Genomic DNA, 20,321 nt, shown 5'->3' with positions numbered 1-20,321 from the left:
GCGCTGCCGGCGTTCTACTAATCAAGCGGTCGCTGAAATGAAGATCCAGTATGCTTTGGAGAACTGTTCTCTGTCAATTAACAGCAGCCCTCTAAGTGTTTAACATTTAGAAAGATAGTGACAGATGTGGCCGCTGCGTGTGTGCTGTGTTGACATGCTCTATTAGTCCCATCCTGTGTGAGTGTGGTGATGTGAATCAGGCCTGCTCATTACTCTGGTGGTGACTGATAAGAGTTTGCTGCTAATAACACAGCTGGGAATGGAGGCACACCTTCCGGTGATACAAACCAAGCAGCAGATGCCATTAAGCTCCCGGATAAATATATAAAACTCAAGTCGAGAGCGCGTTTGACTCCCGTAGCGTAAGTTGATACTGTTGCTTTGCTTCACAGGTGTTGACAGTCTGAGGCCTGGCGTTCTTGCGGTAACCTTGCCCAACTTTGGGTTGTTGCATTGGACAAATCAAACCCTGTTGTTGGATTGTTGCAGAAAACAAGGAGGAAATTCACGGTCCAGTCAGCAGTTAAACCTGATGGTTAGCTTAATAATGCTGGTTGAGTGAAATTTGAATATGGTCATTCTTTATAGATTATTTTTGAGCTTTTATTTATTAGCTAATGCTCTTTCACATGTGTGGTTGATGATGTTTTTTTCCATCTTTGCTGCTTTAGTTTGGATGGGAGAAGGCCAGCAGTCCTGTTTTTCAGCCTTTACTGTGCTTCAGTTAGTTATTTTCATAGGTGGGTTCAGTGGAGAACTCTGGGATGGTGGCCTATTACTTTTGGCTAGAATCCCCCAAGCCCCTTTTGTTTTCTATAATTTGAACCTGACTGTGGCTTGGTTTGCTTTTCCTTTCAGTTCTGGTTAAATTGGAAACAAAGAAACTTTGTCGAGCTGGGTTTTCATGATTTGCACCTCTTTTGCTTATGCAAACTTTCTGTTTCTGTTTCTTAATTAAGTTGAAGACAGCACTGTAAACACATCAGCCTCTTCATCGCCTACCGTTGTCATCTTCAGGCGGCCCGTCATAGGATTTATCAATAGCTGCTCTGAAGCTCTCGTTGCAGCCTCGTCCCCGAACCATGTTTTGACGTGGGCGGTGAAACGGGAGGAACTCGTTGTTCCTGTTGACCTCTGACATGGCCGTCTGGAGGCTCTCCAAAGAACTGGACTTCTTCAGGCCGAGGGTAGGTCCCAGTTCCACAGATGCTGGGAGTGCTGTGGACACAGAGACATAAAGAGAATGAAAACAGTGCTACAACCACTGTACATCCCCAACCAGAGATCCACGGGGTGCTTGACTATACCCCGGCAGTCACTGGAGAGATGAAGGAAGAAACCCCCAACAGCACACATCTCTCACCCCATCACCCTAAAGAGCAATTTAGCAGCCTTGACCCATGAAGACAACAAAGTCAATATGTCTAAGAGTGCTATGGATAAAACAATAGTAAACAGAAAGTCTCCTAATTAGCAAATGTCTGATGATATTGTAATATAGCATTACAGATCTGAGCTTAGCTGTGATTGGGTTTAAAAGCCAGTGACCAGCTGACCAAAAGCCAGAAATTCAGCAACAAGGCTCCACTCTGGAGGGTGAGGGAGGAGGGCAGAAAAAAGCAAACAAGGAAAAAAAAAACTAGTGTAGTTAACTATGCTGTTGCAGAGTGTGTGATGGATGCAAGGTCGGCTTCACTGTCACTGATTCACCATCCATCATCACAAGTACGCTGCGAGAGATATTAGAGAGGGATGCAGGGACACAGCAAAAGGGATGATGAAGAGGGGCGCAGCGGAGGAGGAGACAGAGCAGTGGTGGAAGCATTGAAGGGAGGATAAGGTCACACCTGCTGTGAAGATGTGGAGGGAAAAAAAAAAGAACACGGTTTTGCCTGGAGCCCACCGTGATGTTCCCCCCACCTGTGTGGATTGTTGATTGGAAAACAAAGAGGGCGAGAAGTTGATGGGTGCTTTCGGTCACCCAGAACAAGGAAGATGCCGATGGTGGGAATGATGTAGAGAGACAGGAGCAACGGCGGGGGGAGACAACAAATTAAGTTTCCTCAGGGAAATACGGCGGGGGCAGGAAGGAGGACAGAGAAAAATGGGATAGCAGCGAGGAAGGCAGGGCGTGCTGCCAGCTCAGAACTCTGGTAATCCTCTCTCTCACACACATACCCACACACACACACACATTTTGGATTCCGTGCTGGCCCCGGCTTGTCGATATGATGCCACTGTGATTCATGATAGCTAAACCTGCATCACTTCAGCTAATGATTCCCCATACACACCACTGCCCTTAATATGTGTGTGTGTGCTTTCCTTTTTTTTTTAAAGCAGAGGAGAGGAAAGGGCTGATGTGACATACACATCTATTTAAACAACCATTAACACACACACACACATGAAGAATGCATGCATAATGTAGGTTGGCTGCAGGGAGAGCAGTCAGACAAAGGCCAAGTGTGTAAGAACGTTCATGAACACTTCTGATGTGTTCTGGGGGCACAGTTCAGAGATTACTGCCATGGTCTACAAAAGTATTGTTAATAAGCACAGATTATATATCAAAGGTCTCTCCATGCTTAATCTGCAAGTATGAACTTGTGATCGTCTGGAGTATCTGTCTAAAAGATTGTTTAAAAGGATGTAGTTTCTGCCATTAACTGAGGTGAAATGCATTGTGGGATAGCTTGCTGTTCCAAATCCACACTAGTCACATCCGATGCATATTTCATGGACCGTCCTTGGGCAGCAACTAATGACGTTTTACAAATACACGAGGAACATCCCTTTATAACTCGTTCACGTCCCTAGAGCCAGTTCATGCAGCCGGGGATCAGACCGCCAAGGTCCCTGCCTCCCAACACACAATGCACCCGACCCCCTTGGCCCCTCCTGCAGGTGGTGAGCCCACGGGAAGGGGGTCCCATGTTGCCTCTTCGGGCTGTGCCCGGCCGGACTCCATGGGCAGAGGTCCGGCCACCAGGTGCTCGCCAACGTGCCCCACCCCCAGGCCTGGCTCCAGGAGGGGGCCCCGGTGACCTGCATCAGTCAAGGGAAACTTAGGACCAATGTTTTTACTCGTCATAAGGGGGTCTTGGGCTACGGAGCTCCTAGGATCATTGGGACACGCAAACCCCTCCACCACGATAAGGTGGTAGCCCAGGAGGGCTCTAGGGTAGGTTATATTTTGAAACTGGTGAGTGAGAGGCCTGCGTGCCAAAAGTTAAGCCAGCTCGTACTGTTTGTGTTTCAACTGTACACACTTCAAAAGAAACGGCTGCATTGGCGTCCTGACAGGCGTTCAGTCATGCTTGTCTTTCAATAGTTGAATTCAGAGTCGAGCTGGGAGTCATCCTGCAGCAGAGGTCTGCAGAGTTGGAGGGCAGCGGCAGTCACTTCAAACACGCAAGACGGAGCGTGTGTGCACGGAGATGGATTTGTTTGCAAAAGACTGGCCAACGGGATGAAATAAATAGTGTCATAAATAGCTTAGTGGCACTGGGCCGGGTTATGAGCGCGCATCAATATCCTCAAACACACACACACACACACAATATGTTTTGCTGTGAGTAGCAGGATTTGTGTCACAAATGTAATTACTGCTGTCCAAATGTAAGATGATAGAATTAAGCTGCTTTTAAAAAGAGAGAGCCAGAGAGAGAGAGTGAGAGAGAGCGAGGATGAAAAGAGTGACATCGGTAACAAAGTGGTTTGAGGCGAGATGATATGAAAGTGGAGGTTTGTCAGAGGAAAAAAAAGGACATCGAGGGGATGCTACCGAATAAAAACAAAGCACCGGAGCCTGGGATTGAAAGAGCGAGGATGAGAGCGGTGACGAGAGAGTGATGTGATGCTGAGGGAGAAAGAAAAAAAATAAAATAAACACAGAGATTGCCAAGCTATCCCAAGGCGATTGGGTTGGCAGGCCGGCAACGGGCTACTTTCAAAGTCAAAATTACACAGAGGAGAGGCTTAGCAGCACGCCGCTGTGTCAGAGCCAGGCCGACTCCGCACCAACTATTTCTGGTACACCAACTCCCACTTTAGAAGGAAATGGAGTTTAAATTCTAATTCTCCAAGTTATCGTCCGTAATGTCTGGTCACTGCAGTTGTTTGTGTGAAGAAAAATGTGACATCAAGGCTGCCTCTTAAGACTGTCTGCTTGTGTAATTGCTTATGTCCCTCAGTGTGTGTCTGTGCGTCATAGATACGATCCATAAAGTGGGCGCACGTGGGTCCTCTGCTGAATCTTTTGCATATGAGACGAGGCTTCTCTATCCCACAGTGTTTTATGATAATGGCACACGCAACATAAACCACGTAAAAATAAATTCATTAATTAAATCAAATGTGACATCGTCTTCGGTCTCCTGGTGGTATTTACTGGTGGCTGCTGAGCTTAACGCAGAGGCTGCTGCTCAACTAAACAATAAAAAGAGGAAATACGGAGCAATAACGATGCAAATCATAGAAATAAATATGGTTTGTGGGAAAAACCATCTTGTAAGAAAAAGGTGCAAAACCTAGTTTATTGAGCAATAACGGATAATAGTTATACATCTATAAACCATCCCTTTATAGTTGTGTTGTCCCATTTTACTTCATCCAAGCAATATGGTCATCTAAGGAACAAAAAGAAGACCTTTTCAAACATTCCAAGGTCCATTTAAAGAGTACCTTGTACAACCTTTGCATGTCAGTACATGCGACAGTACCCTTAAAAAACATTAGTTAATTTGATTTTCTTTGTTGTCAGGATTCGAGCATTAGCATCTGGAGCTGAGCTAAAAGCAGCAGCATCTTCATTGTTAGTGTACACGCTCATCCATAAGCGCTTAAAACTGCTGTCAAAACTAATCTGTCACAGAGGAATAAAACTAGAAGACCGATTCATCCCAGACAGAAACAAATGGCTTCTCCTATTTTCCCTCAAGCGTCATACAATATGCAGCAGAATCCTTGTCAGGCATCTGTGAGTGGAGCCTGATGGAGATGAATCGCCGCACCGGCAACGACTGACGGCAACGACCATCTCCTGATTACTGCTCACCTTTATTGGCTTACTGTAGGACATGGGTGGGGGGGTCAAAGGTCGCTCCTCATGCAAATGGGCAACAGAGACTATGAAACATGTATGTAATAACAGAGATAACAGCGCGTGCACCAGGACAGGCAGCTGCACACCCGCGATGCCAAAAGTTAAAAACTATTGGAGACGCAGCGACTGCTCAGTTCAGCTGTTCTCAACGGTGCGTCTGAAGCCACAGGAGCACCCGGACAAAGAAAGAGGTGCTCTCCTGCTTGTGACAAATTAATCCATCAATCTGCATCAGTCTGACAAGTCAGCTTTCAGGTAAAATCCTCAGCAAAGTCTGAGAGAGTTGGAGACTGGGAAACAATGGAGGAAGACACGGAGACAGAGATGAGCGCAATGAGGAGACAATTGCAGGGAGGGGGGGACGCAGCTCTCTCAGGACGCAGGTTTGGCAAAGCCTCGTCAATGTGTGACGGTTTGTAATCAAAGTCAAAGTTCCGCTGGGGAGAAATCCAGACAATGGACTGCTCCAGCCTCCCGCCGCATCACGCCGGTTTCCCAGACAAACGCGCACGCTCAGACAGATGCTGTTTGTTCTAAGCTCCTCCGCTTGTCAGCCTCTAAGCCTGAATGACGTTGGCCGGAACGAAGACGAGAAATAAAGGGCGGGAGGGCGACAAAACCTGGCGGTGGGCACAAGAACGGCAAAACTACCCATGGTCTTCATGTATCATCTGAGTAATGGGAGGATCGTTTTGATGTGGTGTAAGATTGTGTCCTTCATGGCCTGTTTTAATGTATGCACTGTTGAAGTAGATGCTGGGTTTATCTGGTCTGATAGGAGCCATCTGTGCAGTCGTGAACAGAAACGTGGCAGGAACGTGGCAGGAACACGGCGCCACCTACGCCGAGTGTTTACCCGAAACACATGTAAAGGAGGCAGCGATGAGTCCATCTCGAGCACCGAAGTTTGCAGACAGTAAGTTTACAGAAACACTACAATTTACCACCGGTTCCTGCTGCCGTAGTAGATTTTGTTTCTGCAGCATTCTTACCTGTGGGAAAGGACGATTTAAGGCGCACTTGCAATCACAGTCAAGAATAATTCCACTTAAACGTTCCTACAGACAAACATATTTTTCTTTCTCCACTTTTTCTTTCCAACATTCCAATTATAGTGTGGGATATTCACCATTTGTCAGCTTGATTTTCTTTATTTTGCAGACTGTTCCACCTGTGATATACTGTATTTACATAGTTTTCTGATTTGTATTGGGGTTTTTTTCTTTAGTAGAGAGTGTACGCCTGATTCCTTCACCTTGATACTCTCTTTCTCACACACACCCAGACATACACACACACACACTGCATTTTGCAACACAGGCCTCTGTGATTCTACTAAACTGTAGTATAATGTTATAAAATATTCCAAGGTTCACATTTTCCAGGGTGATGGAGACTTTCCATTATAGAAATATCACCATAATGGCAATACTTATTTATAATAATGCGTCTGTGTACTGGTGCCCGTTGGGGTTTTTTGCACAGGGAATGCTGGGAGTGAAAATTGCATTCCCAGAAGTTATTGTCTTTAAAGTGATTACTTGCCATGAACCTCCCCTACCTCACCCCCAGTTTTTTGGAAGGTTTAACCTATGAAAAATACATCAGAATGAGGGAAAGTGGGTTGGCCTTGAAAAGGAAAAAAAAAAACACTTTGGGGCCAGGAACATACACTTTGTGGTGATATTAAAAACAGGAGACAGAAAACGAATAAAGAGACTTAAAACGTCTGAATTAAGGGTAAAACAACAAAGGTTGGAAATGTGCAGAATTTTAAAAAGAAAGCAAAAAATAAAAAAGCCTGTGGCCATTCGTTCCGGGCAATCGTGTTTTAAAGATAAGAGGCAAAGCTAAAGTATGCAAAATGTCTGAGTCAAACTGGGTTAAAGTGCCCTGCTGTCTGCCTTTGCCTCTGTCTGAGACTTCATTCAATAAAAACAGAATTGTATATCACAGGCCGACCGCTTAATCCATTTTCTTCCTGCAGCATGTGATCTATGAAAGGTGTATCAACAACAAGCTGAGACCTTCAGAGGAGAACAATAAAAGAGACAAATTAAAGCTGATACAGCCACAAGCTCTGTAAATCCAGGTTTACTTTGGCGTTTTCTGAATACGCATAAATGTGTCGGTGAATCTAATTTCAAATCACTGATGTTTTTTTGTGAAAATAGCTGTTTCCATGTGTGAGAGAAGTCCACAAACACCACCACCACCATCATCATCATCATCATCATCGGAAACCAATCAATGCAAAAAGTGAACACAAGAAAACAAGTCAGTCGTAATGAGCATTCCCATCTATCTTCTACTTTCTATCTACACTGGCTTTAGAACAAAGAGGTAGAGGCTAAGTAAAGGCAAGTACCTGCCTGCATAAAGCAAGGGAAAGACTGGGAAAAGGCCAGACTGATTGGAAAAAATAAAGTGGGCAGCAGTGAGCTGCGGGTTTGAGTGCTCTTCTTTTCAACAGGTTGCAAATGAAATGTGGGCGACTTCAAGGTGCAGTCACGAGTGTCCTCACTCTCATTTTATCTTTCTTTCTCTCTCAACCTTAAGAACTACCGGTAGTAGGAGAATGCAGGTGTGGAGATGTGGCCACTGTGCTCTTTGTGCAAGTCCTGCTTTTCACCACTCCAATCTGAGGTATTTCTACAGAAAATGGTAGTAGTGGAGAAGGACATGCACTGTGAGGGAATAATGAGGCTGTGGATTTATTTATCCAATACTGTGCATTTTTATTAAATGCACTTAAAAGGCAACCATCGTACAGTTTATTGTCATTAGCAATTCTAAAAATTTCCACCAGTCCAGGTGCAGAAACCACTTTTGGTTTCATTTAACATCACTCTTTTATCATTTATGAGAACATACTTGGCAGAATGAATCACGTACGGCCTATTTTCCAAGTCAAATGAGAGGTTAGCTGAGCAGCTGGGTACAGTAGCTGCAGCAACAATGGCAACAGTTGTGCAAAAGGAAATTTGCACTTACAGTAAAATCTGTGGTCAGGGCGTGTCTGACATCCACGTCTGAGACATGGAATTAAGGGAAAGGTGTGAATCATGTTATATATGTGACGATGATGTCAGAAAGTGATGGAAGTAAAGGCTACTGATGAGGTGTTTCAACCACCTCCGGCTACTTTGACAGATTTATGCAATTCAACAGAAGTGCATGCAGCTAGAGGAATGGAAAAGCCAAATTTGCCCATTTCTGCCCCTTTAAATTTCACCACTGCTGCGCCGAGGGCATCACTCATCTGCAGGTGTAAGTGATAGACAGTGTTTCTCTCACCTGTGGTGTCTTCACCCAGTGAGCCGACGTTGCTCTCATCTGCGACTGAAGGAAAACAAACACATTAGAAAAAACGAGCTTTTATGTGTCATACATAAAAAATACCCACTGAATCTTTTGTGCCCCATTCCCTTCATCTGTGACTATTCTATTTCTATGTTTTGTTTTATAACCTGGAAGCACAGCTGCTCTCTTTCTCTGAGATGTCAAGACAGCTTTGCTGCTACTGAAGTTTATTTCATTTCCTCCCGTCTCTCTCACTTCATTTATCATCAAGCCTCCCTTTCCCCTTTCCTCTGACGGTGCCTTGCTGCACCCCCCCCCCCACAACTATCCCTTTCACCTCCTGCCCTTTAACCCTCTGCTCTCCGCTCAGTATTTTCATTTCGTCTTCACTTACACTGATATCATCCAGCAGTGTTTTCCTCCATCTCTCCCTTCTTTGATCCCCATTCTTTCCAAAATTGCTCCTCCTTTCATTTTCTAAAAACTCCCCAAATTCGCCCCTTCTTCTCCTGTAGCCTCAGTCCAGGCCAATCTCAGCAAGGAACGCACAGACTAGTAGTGCTCAGAAGCACACACCCCGACCACAAAACCCAAGCAGTAAAATGGCTTCTCCACAAAAATACTTCTGTAATGAAAAACAAACCTTGAGTGTAACTCGAGCCATGCGCACATCTGTAGGAGCCACGAGTGTCAAGCATGTGCAAATGGCATTAGATATATGGGTCCCCATTTGCGCTGTCAGGTAAGATAATTGCTGATTTAAAGCATAAGTTGTTAAGATGAGTCCGACTAAAGCTCGTTTCAAACTGGGTTCAAAAATAATTAACGAAATCAAACAGAGAGACAAATATGGTCTGAAGGGAAAACAGACTCAGAGCCAAATACTGAGCCAACGGGACACCATCTTACTGTAAACTGTTTGAGCTGAGTTGGAAAGAGAAATGAGGACAAATGAAATAAAGATGGAATTATGCAAATAACCCAGAAATAAAATGCTGAAACTGCAATTCCGGCTCTTTTTTTGGCCATTAGCACAAAGTCCACAGTGAGAAACTGCAACAGTTCGCCTGAAAAACTTTGGTGATGCTAATTTCCACTTCGAGAGGTTGTTAAATGCTGTGAAATCCTTGTGCAAGTCTGAAAGTAAATATCTATTTGTCCAGACAATAGACCAACAGAACTAAAGACATCAGAGACAGATGTTCTCTGATACTGGCAGTTTAGCTCCCCAGTCCTGTAAACAGATGCATTCAACGCACAGGAATGTACAGCCCTGATCACAAAACCTCAAACCCAATATTTGCCATATTCAGACTGTATTCCTGTGTGCGCAAGTGTGAATAAATAATGGAGTGCAAATATGGCCTCATCCTCATCTGACAGAAACACGATTCAAAATAGATTTTTCGAAGTCTCTGGTCAGATGCTTTCATTTGAGTCGTATGTTGGGCCATACATGTGAACTACGCCACTTCTAGACAGACAAAAGTGCATCAGAGGTGCTGCACAGAATCCACCCTGGAATAAAACACACTACAGGATAATGATGAAGGGAAATATGGGTTTTCTCTATTTCTCATTTGTGTAGATCAGCCAACAGTTGCAAGCAGCCTGTAAATGGTCCTGTGGACAGGTGACAAGCAGACTCTGATATCTGATCTGATCTGCATATCCACAGGGGACCGCAGGGGTATTAAATATCTACTACAAAAAAAGAGATTTGGGTTCTGCCTGCAGTATGAATAAAGTGAAGCGGGGTTGAGCCGTCATTAGTGCTCCACTCATCTCCTGGATCATATCTGTTATGAGAGATAAATGATACCAAAGATGGGTTGCAGGCATGTATGTTTGATATCATTAGTAATTTTCTCTTGGAATTGCTAAAGTAAAAATTATATTGACAAAAGTAATGTACGTGGAAATAGCACAATGAAACATGACAAACAGCAATCAAACCACAATTTGGTGCATAATTCACTCATTTTTAGATCACTGATTGATTTATTCTTATATATTTGTACCGGTGGTATTAGAATATACTAACAGAGCCAAAATTGGCTCTTCTCACAAGTAAAAGCAGAAACGGTCCGAATGTGCAGCTTCTAAACACCATCAACCTCGTTCCGCATGTGACGAGGGAGCAGGCTGTTCTCCTGAACTTTACAGAAACAGATGGCATGCTGGGAATAAGAAAAAGGGCAGAGCGGGATCTGGAAGGATTTGAGGCCCCTCGTTGGGAATAACATTTGTTCCAAAAGAGGCAAGCTCCTCGCATGTCTGTATAAAAACATAATTAATGTTTGGATAAGTCGTGTCCCTCAACTGTCGGGAAGACAAATAGACGTTTGTAAAATCGCTGTTCCTACAGCTGCTTGATATTTTGGTCGTGAAATCGTGTGGCGCCATTCAAGTGGTAATGAAGTGTCAAAAGAGTAAAGGGAAGGGTTTGCATGAAAACAAAAGGGGGGAATGAACTGACGTACAGTGCAACAGTCCCTTATTTACGTCGAAAAATGGCTGTACAAACAGTGGCCCGCTCTTTTGTCTCATTTCCTCTCTGACACGCACTCGTGCATCTGGCAGCAGGGCCCGTGTGAGAGGGAGGGCTGAGGGAATGACATTTCAAACAATATGCTTTTGTTGTGCTGCAACATCCACTGTCGCATGGATGTATGCATGAGCGTGGACTAAAACTAGCAAACACCCCCCCCCCCCTTTTTTTTTTGCTCTAAAGCTGACTTTTTAACAATCGTGGAAATGTCACTGAACCCTCGCTGAAGATGTTAAAAATCAGGGAGCAACAGGTGACAGAGCTGGTGTGGGAAGCGGGAGGCAGCCTTTGTGGTGCATTTTAATGAAGTGCAATTAAAGGCTTTTGACACAAATTGTGGCCCAATTATCCGGCAAAACATAAAGAGAAAAGCAGTAGGTAGTCAAGTGTCACAGGCTGCCGTTCCTTTCGCGGCATTTACGCGCTCTTCAACCCCTGGAGGAGTACAAAGAAAATGACTACAGCTGACCGCCTCCACACGTTCCTCCATCATGTTGATGAAACATTTTCCTGCATCACTATCAAGCTCTCCCAGTTCCAAATTTGGAGCAGCTGTGTTTTAAAACAACCGTATTCAGACGATTGTAAATTGAGGTTTCCTGCAAACAGCCGCCAATACGAATTCAGACCGGCAGATGACTTCAATCGCCATCAAAAACTGTGTGAAAAAAAGCCAAAACAGTTCAGCAAGCCGTGCTTTCATTATCTGTTAGGCAGAGATGCCATGCAGCCACCATGCAGAGCATAAACAGTAAACTCTCCCCACCGCTGGGCTGCTGGTTCTGAGTCGTACCCAGGTCCATGCTCTTGGAGGCCTTCACGTGCTGGAACTGCCACTGGTTCTGGCCTGGAGTCTGGGGTTGAGCGGAGGAAGAGCCGTGGGAGGGTTCCCTGGAAAAACAACCAATGCTGGGAAAAAAAAAAATCTTTTCTCTGTGCTTGATATTGTGAAAAATAAAATATTTAGCATGCGTTCGGTTTATATGATTCATGCTAAATTATACTGCAATAAAACATGAATTATGGGAATTATTAGTTGATGAATAAAATATTCCTCCCCACTTACTTGTTGTGTGTAGAGGAGTAGAAATTGTTCAGCTCTGTTCCGTGGCTATTGAGCTCACTGTCCTCCTCCTCCGTGTGAAAGTAACTGCCATTGGTGCCTGAGAAAACAAGAAGAGGGCAGGTCAAATGTGCCGCTTCTATGGGGCAAATCGAGGGGGGTGGCCATCTTTTTTCTTGACCCGGGACACCGATCAGCACGCTAGAATGTGCACTGGGAAAAGCGCCTGTCTGTGCTGTAATTGGAGGACGTCACCGCTGCAACTGTTAAATAATTATTGATCCAGTCAAAAACACCGCACCTGTGACTAAATATATAATGTCGTATTAGGAACTACAATGTCATCTCCTGACGCTCAAAAGTCTCCAACTGAAAGCTGGAGACTGATAAATGCTAAGAAGATAAAGCAAGTGGATGAAAATGGCCCAGCGATCGCAGCTGCTCTCCATCCAGAGAATCTTCCTGCGCCTCACTGATACGGCTGCGTCTGCGTGATAAACGCCTTCTTGACAACTTGATGCACAGACGTGCCGTCCACGCAGGCCCAATTTACATACTGTCATCACTTCTGGGAACGCAGGGCTGTCACCCAACACATGCTGGGATTATTACGGTCTTCTCTCTGCATCCGTCCGCACATGTGAATTGAAGCCGGAGACGCCGGAGCCGAGAGTGCCTGGCGATATCGCGTCTTCCCATCTCTCCATAATCACCTGCTTTCTTTTTCCCACTTGCAAAATCTGATATTTTGGCATTGTCATTTATCCCTTTTGTTTCCCGCTGTTCCTAAACTTCCATCCTTATCCTGAGTGCCAAAACCTTAATCAGCGGAACTGTCATGAAGCCATTCTTCTGGCTTCTTACAAAAGCTCACATTGTTCTCGCTGACTCCTACTCATTCAAGTGAAAAGGGGGGTCTGTATCTCTCTACACACCAAATTTGTCAATTTATGTCTCTGAACCACTTCCATCTCGGCCCTTTTCTGTCTGTTTTGTGTTTTTCTGTTTTGACCTAAATATCCTCAACACAGTAATGACACAAAGTTTGTTATTTTCCTGCAATGCTGTAAGTTACAATTGCTGGCTATGGGTCAAAGGTCAAGCTCACAGAGATTTGCATAATGTTGTGTACCCAAGAGGTGATGACAAAGAAACGATTTGTAACGTGACATTGTTAAAGGATGTTTTCTTTAATATCGGACTTAATAAAAATGTTTACGTGATGCAGGGATGTTTAGAAGGATTGCACAACCATGGCTGGGAATTCTAATGTTGCATTGATGCACACACGATCTGAAGCAGATACCTTTAATTACAGCTTCACACACCATCGACAGAATAGTTCCTGACTTCAAGCTTGGTTGAATCTTTACAGCTGGACGGGCAGATCAGGGAAGCATTTGTACAAATCAGAGTGCTAATTTGAACCGGTACACCAGTAGTCAAAAAGAGGTGATTTAGCAGTAATAATTGGCCAAAATGAAACCTGGATTTTTAAAACTGTCATGCAGACACAGACGCAAGCAGATTTAGCAGAGGTTCATATAAAATGGCAATAGATTTACTGTAAAAATCCAACAAAAAGCAAATAAACAGACAATATTAATGCTCCGCCTATAAAAACACAATTAAAAGCCAGGGCCTTTTCTGTCCGCTGCCAAATAATTTATTATGTGTAAGATGAAAAGAACAGGAAACACACACGCAAACACAGGTTGTGTGTATGGAAACAGCCTGATGGCTGAGGTGAATTTGAACAGCAAAGTATACTCAAGGTCAGAGTTATTTACCAGAATTAGAACAAACACGCAGAATCAACAGCATGTGGAAGAGACTGACAACACACTCCAAAGCATGCACACACAAATACACACGGGCCATTTACAGGCTGCTGAGGACAACAAGCATGAATACAGGCAGACACTGGCCTTCGCTATATACAGTAGATAATAGTGGGCTGAGGTTGGACGGACTCAGCTGGCACAAAGAGGTAAATTAACTCATTATAGATGGTCCAAATGAACAAAAATACGGCACAACCTTGAGAAGCTTTTCAGCGAAATAAAAGCAGAGAGAGAGCCAGGCTGAGGAATAAAAGCAAAACCGGGCGGGAAAAAGGTCTCATTTGAGGCTGGAGAGGAGATGGGCTGTTTATGTTCTGTGCAATTGTGAAGGATCTTTGTATTTTCATGATCATCAAATGTGGCACTAATGAACTTGTTGAAAGGGTGAAAAATGCATCAATGCATTGATGCTGCTTCAATGGCAATAAGATAAAAAAGGAAGAACTAAATATATTTATATTTTTAAAAAAGGGAAGAAAGGAACAAAAATTAAAAGGTCCAAGAAGAACACAGTCTGAACAGTCTTCGCCCGTACTGAAGAGTTCAAAGTTATATTTAGTATCTTAAAATTCCAAATACAAAATCTGGCTGCTTGTTTTTAGGTCCAAGTAAAACACAGAATCACACAAAGATTCTGCTCTAAATCTCTTTCTTGGTCTGTTGGGTAAAGACTTACTAATGTTGGGTTTAGTATTACTGGGTGTTCATTTAAAGCTACACATTTTAAATAAACCGTACATACTAATGTTGAATGCAAAAAGAAATGTAGGAGAAAATATTTAGCAGTAATTAAAACAATAGATTTCCCTTTTCTTCTGGACTTCAATTTAAAGGGATTTATAGGGATATTTCACCTTTACTCGCTTCTATAATGTTTGTTTTTGTTTCATATTGCCTTTTTACCTGAATTCCTGGATGTAAATAGCATTCAGATGTGAAATAGAAAAACAAGATTGGTTTTATTCCCTATTGTAAGCTCTTCAATCAAGGACTCTGTATAGGACAAATATTCAAGAGACAACTTTAAAGTGATGTTCCCAACAGTGCTATTTATATTGAGTGCAAAGAAAGTTGATCTCCGTGGTTACCTGATACGCACGAGCTAAGTATAATAGCCAGGAGAGGACAAGAAAAGTCCTTTTTTCTGAACAAAACAACAAAAACATCTATTTTTAAAGTTCAGTAACTGACCACAAAACAAAAGTTCACCCACCATTAAATGCAGTGTGACTGTGGTTCTGCACAACAGGCTCAACAGGACCCATCAGGCCGGGGAAGCCGTCAAACGAGCGATTGGGTGACTGATCCTGAAACACGGAGAGCAGAAAAACATCGTCAAAAATAAAGCAAAGCAAATAAATCAAGCAAATTGCAGCATTTCTACACATTTGGTTATTCCAACTAAATTCCATTTCCTTGATCTAAACCTCTCCTCATGCATGTGAGGGTCTGCATCTTTCCAGTGGAGTAGGTTTTCTTGGAACGCAACAGCATTTCACCTCAGAGAGGCCGGAACAGTCAAAATATGCATTCATTATAATGGCAGCTGGAAGTTTAGCCTCCAGAAACAATCGCAATGTTTAAAAATAAACCGACCTTTCACCTTTACTGCACAGATCATGTGATGTGATAAACATCCGATTTGATTACTGGATGAAAACACCACCGAAGTGCCACAATAAACCAAAGGGTGAGGCTGTGTGTGCAAAGGTTTGCATGTACATTTCTCAGAGCTGTGCGAGTTGAATCATCTAAAAGGCAAAGGAAAAAAAGCGTCTCCCCCTCACAAAGAGAAGAGATACAGCTGAGTGAAGAACTCTCACATGCACACAAAAGAACCTCGCAGTGCAGAATGTGAAAAGCTGAAGGGTAAATGCTCCTTTGCTGCTGCTGCTGGTGAGCCTGGTGTCAAGTACAGGTGAGCTGTGCCAATACCAGCATCAGATATTAATAAGAATAAAGACAGATCTATTGCTTAAAGGATTTGTTTGGATTCCTTGCTTGAAGTGCTTTACTTTAGTTTTCCTTTGCAACAGATGCTGAGTTGGACTCAATCTTGGCAACTTTCAGGATTGATGCTGAATGAATTCATATGAGGAATATTGACTTCCTTTGTAATTCCAGGAACCCCGATGTTACCTTCATAACCCTCAGTACAACCAGCTGGATGGTCCCTCTGGTGTTCCCCTCCTGGGACATGGAGCGGCGAAGTGTCTCCATGGCCTGATGGTTGGAGCAGCCCAGCAGAGACTCGCCGTTTACCGCCACCAGCTGGTCGTTGACGCACAACCGTCCGTCCTGCCAACGCACAAATAAAGGGGATCACACCGTCGCTGTAACAGGTGATGATCATTGTTGTTGGTTTGTATATGTTTGCACCAGCAGATCAGAACCCTGAACACAGTCAGGACCACCATTGGCTCCCCCTGACGGACTGCTGCTTCAACATGCTCCCGCCTCTGGACTTGGTCTCCTTTGGCTCTAAGGTCGGTGTTTCTGTTTTTAACCGCTCAACCTTTTTGCTGTTGCCACACTTTTACCTTTGCTCATTCTGACAATATTTGGTCACCTTGTACGCAGCGCCTCCGTGGATAATGGATTTGATGAAGATCCCCAGGTCCTCCCCGGTCTCCCTGGACTTGTTTCCTTTGAGGCTGATGCCCAGCCCCGCCGAGCCGCTGTCATTAAGAGGCACCTCGAACGTGAGCTGCTCCTTTCCGTTCTCGGGAACAAAGCCCGGCACGCAGGACACTTCGTCCTTCTGGGAGTAGGAGAGACAGTAATGGGGGTAGAGGTGGAGAAAGAGACGTTGATGAGCAAGAGAGGAAGCAGAACGTAACTCACTGGGCTTGAATGGCCTCCAGAAGTGAAACAAAAAAGCTTTTCCATTTGAGAGGACCCATCAGGGGAGAATTGTTGCCTAAATCTCTCTTAGTGGGAAAAAAAAAATGCAGCCAGTCTATTTTTCTTTGGGGTGGGGGAAGGCTAGAAGAAAAAAATCCATTTGGACCATCTGCTTTCATATACACATCTTTTTTTTCCCTCCTTTCAGCCAAGCAATATCAGTAAAATGACCTCTACATTTTCAAGAGGTAATTGGAGAATACAGCAAATACAGAGGTACACAGACACGGCGAGAGCGGAGAGAAAACACAGAGGCAGGAAAGACTGAGATGGAGAAAAGAAAACCAAAGACCATATGGATAAAAATGACTATTATTAACACACTGGGATGGCGAAAAAACCCCACTAGATTATCAACAAGGAGCTATGACAGCAATGATTAAGAGTGAGACGGAGTGAGGCGATAAAAGGACCAGACGACAAAGGAAGCGAGCGGCTCCCGCCAGATGAAAGTGTGAAACTGCACACTGGGAGAGGCAGAACCGTTGCACAGCATATGGGTACGACTTTTTTCCAACCGGAATGACAACTAAAACCTTTTCATCAAGAATAACATGCAGGCTCAAACGCTTGAATTACAGTCGATCTGAGAAGAGCAACGCTGCTGACAGCAATCATTCAATCATCAAAAAGCCCAAACTATAATATTTTATGAATAGACACACTTGATTAACTTGTATTTGATTAACACTAAAAAGAAGCACTGGAGTAGTGTGAGTGGCTGAAAAAGGTTAAAGCAACATTCCTAAAATGAAAACGGACACCATGACATGCACATAGTATCTATCCAAGGAGACAAAATTTTAATGTCTTTCTGAATCTCCTTTGCTGTGTGGCCTCAAGAATCGTCTGTTTTATAGCCAAATGAAAAGGTTAGTGTATCAAAACCTGAATTCATCACAAAACAAAGTCATTTCAACACGAATCGTTCTGCAACAATCAGGTATCGTTTGTCTTATTTGGTGGTTGTGCACAGATTGCATCCTGGCGTGTGCGTTTGTAATTGCATGGGTCAGCAGTGTCAGGTTTAGACACTGTTTGTCTGCAGGGATTGTAGGTTTAACAGCGCTAAGCCGACAGAAAGTCATCCGCACTGCAAAAAACTGTTTTCCTGGCTGGAAAAACTCCCATCAACCCAACTGCTCGGACCTGATAGAAGCTTTACAACTTGGAATTATCATTCCAATTATTTTAAATGGCAAAAATTGTTAGCAGATTTTGGTAAATACGTTATTTAAGAAGGTTGGCGATCCGAATGAGGCATGATTGGTGTGTGTGTGTGTGGGGAGGGTTTAATCCACCTGCACTTTCTGGCATCCTCATTCAATGTATTCCGTTCTGTGAACGTCCTATTTATTTTTATACACTTAGCATGGGACAGATCCACGAAGAATCATCCAAGAATGGATGATTTTTCTGTTCCAAGCTTCATGATCAGAACCAGAAACTGCAAAATGAAACAAACCCTATTTCCTGTCATAGTTTGAGGCCCACACACAGACACACACACGACTAGAAATAGCTAAACACCAACTGCACATCACCTGCAGCTGTTTCAGAAAAGATCTTGTAGCCGCTGGAATACGTGCTAGTAGAAAGGCGGCTTGGTTTTTGTCATGATTACTAAAGCACCAACAGACACAGTAACATTATTAGATACAGCTGCCACGCCAGTAAACTTCTACTGTTTCCATGATACAAAAAAAGAGTTAAAATGTATGAATCTCCTAACTGACCTCAACCATTGACTGCAATTGAATGCAGGCTCCTCCTGCTGAGCATTAGAGACATATATGCAGCACAAGCCTGTCTGCTCCTCCTGCGTAACACATGCATATTTTCAAGGCTACAAGTGGCCGTGTGTGGTCACGCTGTAATATGGGGTCTGCGGTGAGCGCTGTGCAGCCTTCTGTTCGTGTGCCCAACCTCTCCACATGAATGCCCTGGCAAGAGTTTGCAAGTCAAAGCCATTTTATTGCACGTACTAAACTAGGAATATTCTAAGTATCAAGACGTCTAGGTCTTCTAAAGTCTTGAAACAGATGTGGTAACAAGGAGCAGAAGCAAAAACCATCGAAATTTACAAAAAAAAAAAAAAAAAAAAACCATGAACAGTTGGGTTGAGGTCACTGGAGAAAAACATTAAGGAAAAATGGTGTCCTTAATATTTCTAATAGTGATTTTCTGGCTCTTTCATCATAAAGTTTCTTCACAACTGTAAACACAACTACAGAAGTACGTAAAGGAAAATAGGGCTCATTAACATTTCATCTTGACTTGTGTGCTGAGTTTATTTCAACGGTCAATGAGGGTTTTACAGATGCATTTAGTCCATGACGGGATCAGCCAGTCCATGATGGCAGAAGATTATATGGAAGAACAGTGAAAGTAGAAGGGTGACAGTTATTTAAAGCAAGGGTGATGATGGAGGGAGCAGTGAAAGAAGGAACATGAACAGGAGTTATTCATTTCAATTTAGTTCGACAAGATGATTAGACTTGGTTTGTTCAGTTTTAAATAAGGAAGCAAAAGTAGCATCTGTTTCTAGTTAAACAAAAAGGATTTTAATAATGTTGATAGATGCTTTAAAGGGGAAAAAATCAATCATATTATTTCATAATACTGTCAGTTGTTCTAACAATAGTGCCAGGATTCTGCCTCCAACATGGGAGTGACCTGGTTATCTCATTAAACATTAAACAAAACAATGGTCACATTAATAAAACACATTTTAGCTGGGCTTAATGATCACTCAAACTGTCAAACGTTTATGACAATCTAAGCCTGAGAAGTGGATTCTTGTGGGAGGGAGGCTGGGTGGGTGTGTGCTGGTCAATAATAAAACTGTCTTTATCGGTTTGACGCATCTGATCCTTCCACTTAATCTGATGGGTGTCACAGGAGCTGATGCACCTTCAATAAACAGCAGAGACGGAGACGTGACACCTCTCTGCTGCTCTCCACTGGGACAATGGCAGCTCCTGCAGAGTCACCGAGCTGCCAAGGTTTTGTGTGTGTGGGTGTGTGTGAGTGTGTTGCAGGTCTCTATGGGTATACCAGATGGGGGATTTACTGTAGTGATTCTGTGAGGTCACATTGGTGACAGTATCACTGAGACATTGTCACACACCCACACACACACAATTGGTCAACAGACTGCTAAGAGATGCGTGCGCATACACAACCCCGTCACCGATGAGGGATAATCAGACTGTAGAGACTGTTTAATAAAGTTGTGCGGCTTTGAATGTCTTCCGTCACCAGCTGCTGACTTTTCCCTGATTCAACGCATGTGTCCGCGTGTGTGTGTGTGTGTGTGTATGGAAGGAGCATCTGGTGCTGAGAAGAACGCTTCCTGATGGTGTGAGATGAAAAAAAGCTTGAAATAAGCACTCGCATTATACATTTCCTTGCATGGAACGGCACACCTTTACGTCATATTTCAAATGTGGGATGAGCGAGACAGACGTTGACAGCTACGTCAGCTAAATAAGTTATGTGACGTCATCGCGGCGCAACAATTTAAATCCAATCGATTTAAATCGAGGA

At 43.6% G+C, this 20,321-nt stretch overlaps 1 protein-coding gene across 9 annotated transcripts in view; it reads right to left on the bottom strand.

Moving 5' to 3' along the window:
* The window catches only part of pard3bb (par-3 family cell polarity regulator beta b), a 118,987-nt gene that overhangs the window by 55,823 nt on the left and 42,843 nt on the right, over positions 1-20,321 (bottom strand). For 7 of the 9 annotated variants that reach the window (XM_029834804.1, XM_029834786.1, XM_029834799.1 and 4 more), the window contains 7 exons: positions 16,438-16,629; positions 16,008-16,166; positions 15,082-15,175; positions 12,028-12,124; positions 11,728-11,852; positions 8,405-8,449; positions 1,003-1,218 (listed from right to left, as the gene is read on the bottom strand). In XM_029834804.1, coding sequence (XP_029690664.1) covers positions 1,003-1,218; positions 8,405-8,449; positions 11,728-11,852; positions 12,028-12,124; positions 15,082-15,175; positions 16,008-16,166; positions 16,438-16,629 — 928 coding nt within the window. The remainder of the gene's footprint in view (positions 1-1,002; positions 1,219-8,404; positions 8,450-11,727; positions 11,853-12,027; positions 12,125-15,081; positions 15,176-16,007; positions 16,167-16,437; positions 16,630-20,321) is intronic. The other 2 variants (XM_029834790.1, XM_029834793.1) reach the window with 2 other exon arrangements.

Source organism: Takifugu rubripes, chromosome 1 (assembly GCF_901000725.2).
Source record: "Takifugu rubripes chromosome 1, fTakRub1.2, whole genome shotgun sequence".
NCBI classification, from domain to species: Eukaryota; Metazoa; Chordata; class Actinopteri; order Tetraodontiformes; family Tetraodontidae; genus Takifugu; species Takifugu rubripes.
This window is presented reverse-complemented; position numbering and strand designations above follow the sequence as displayed.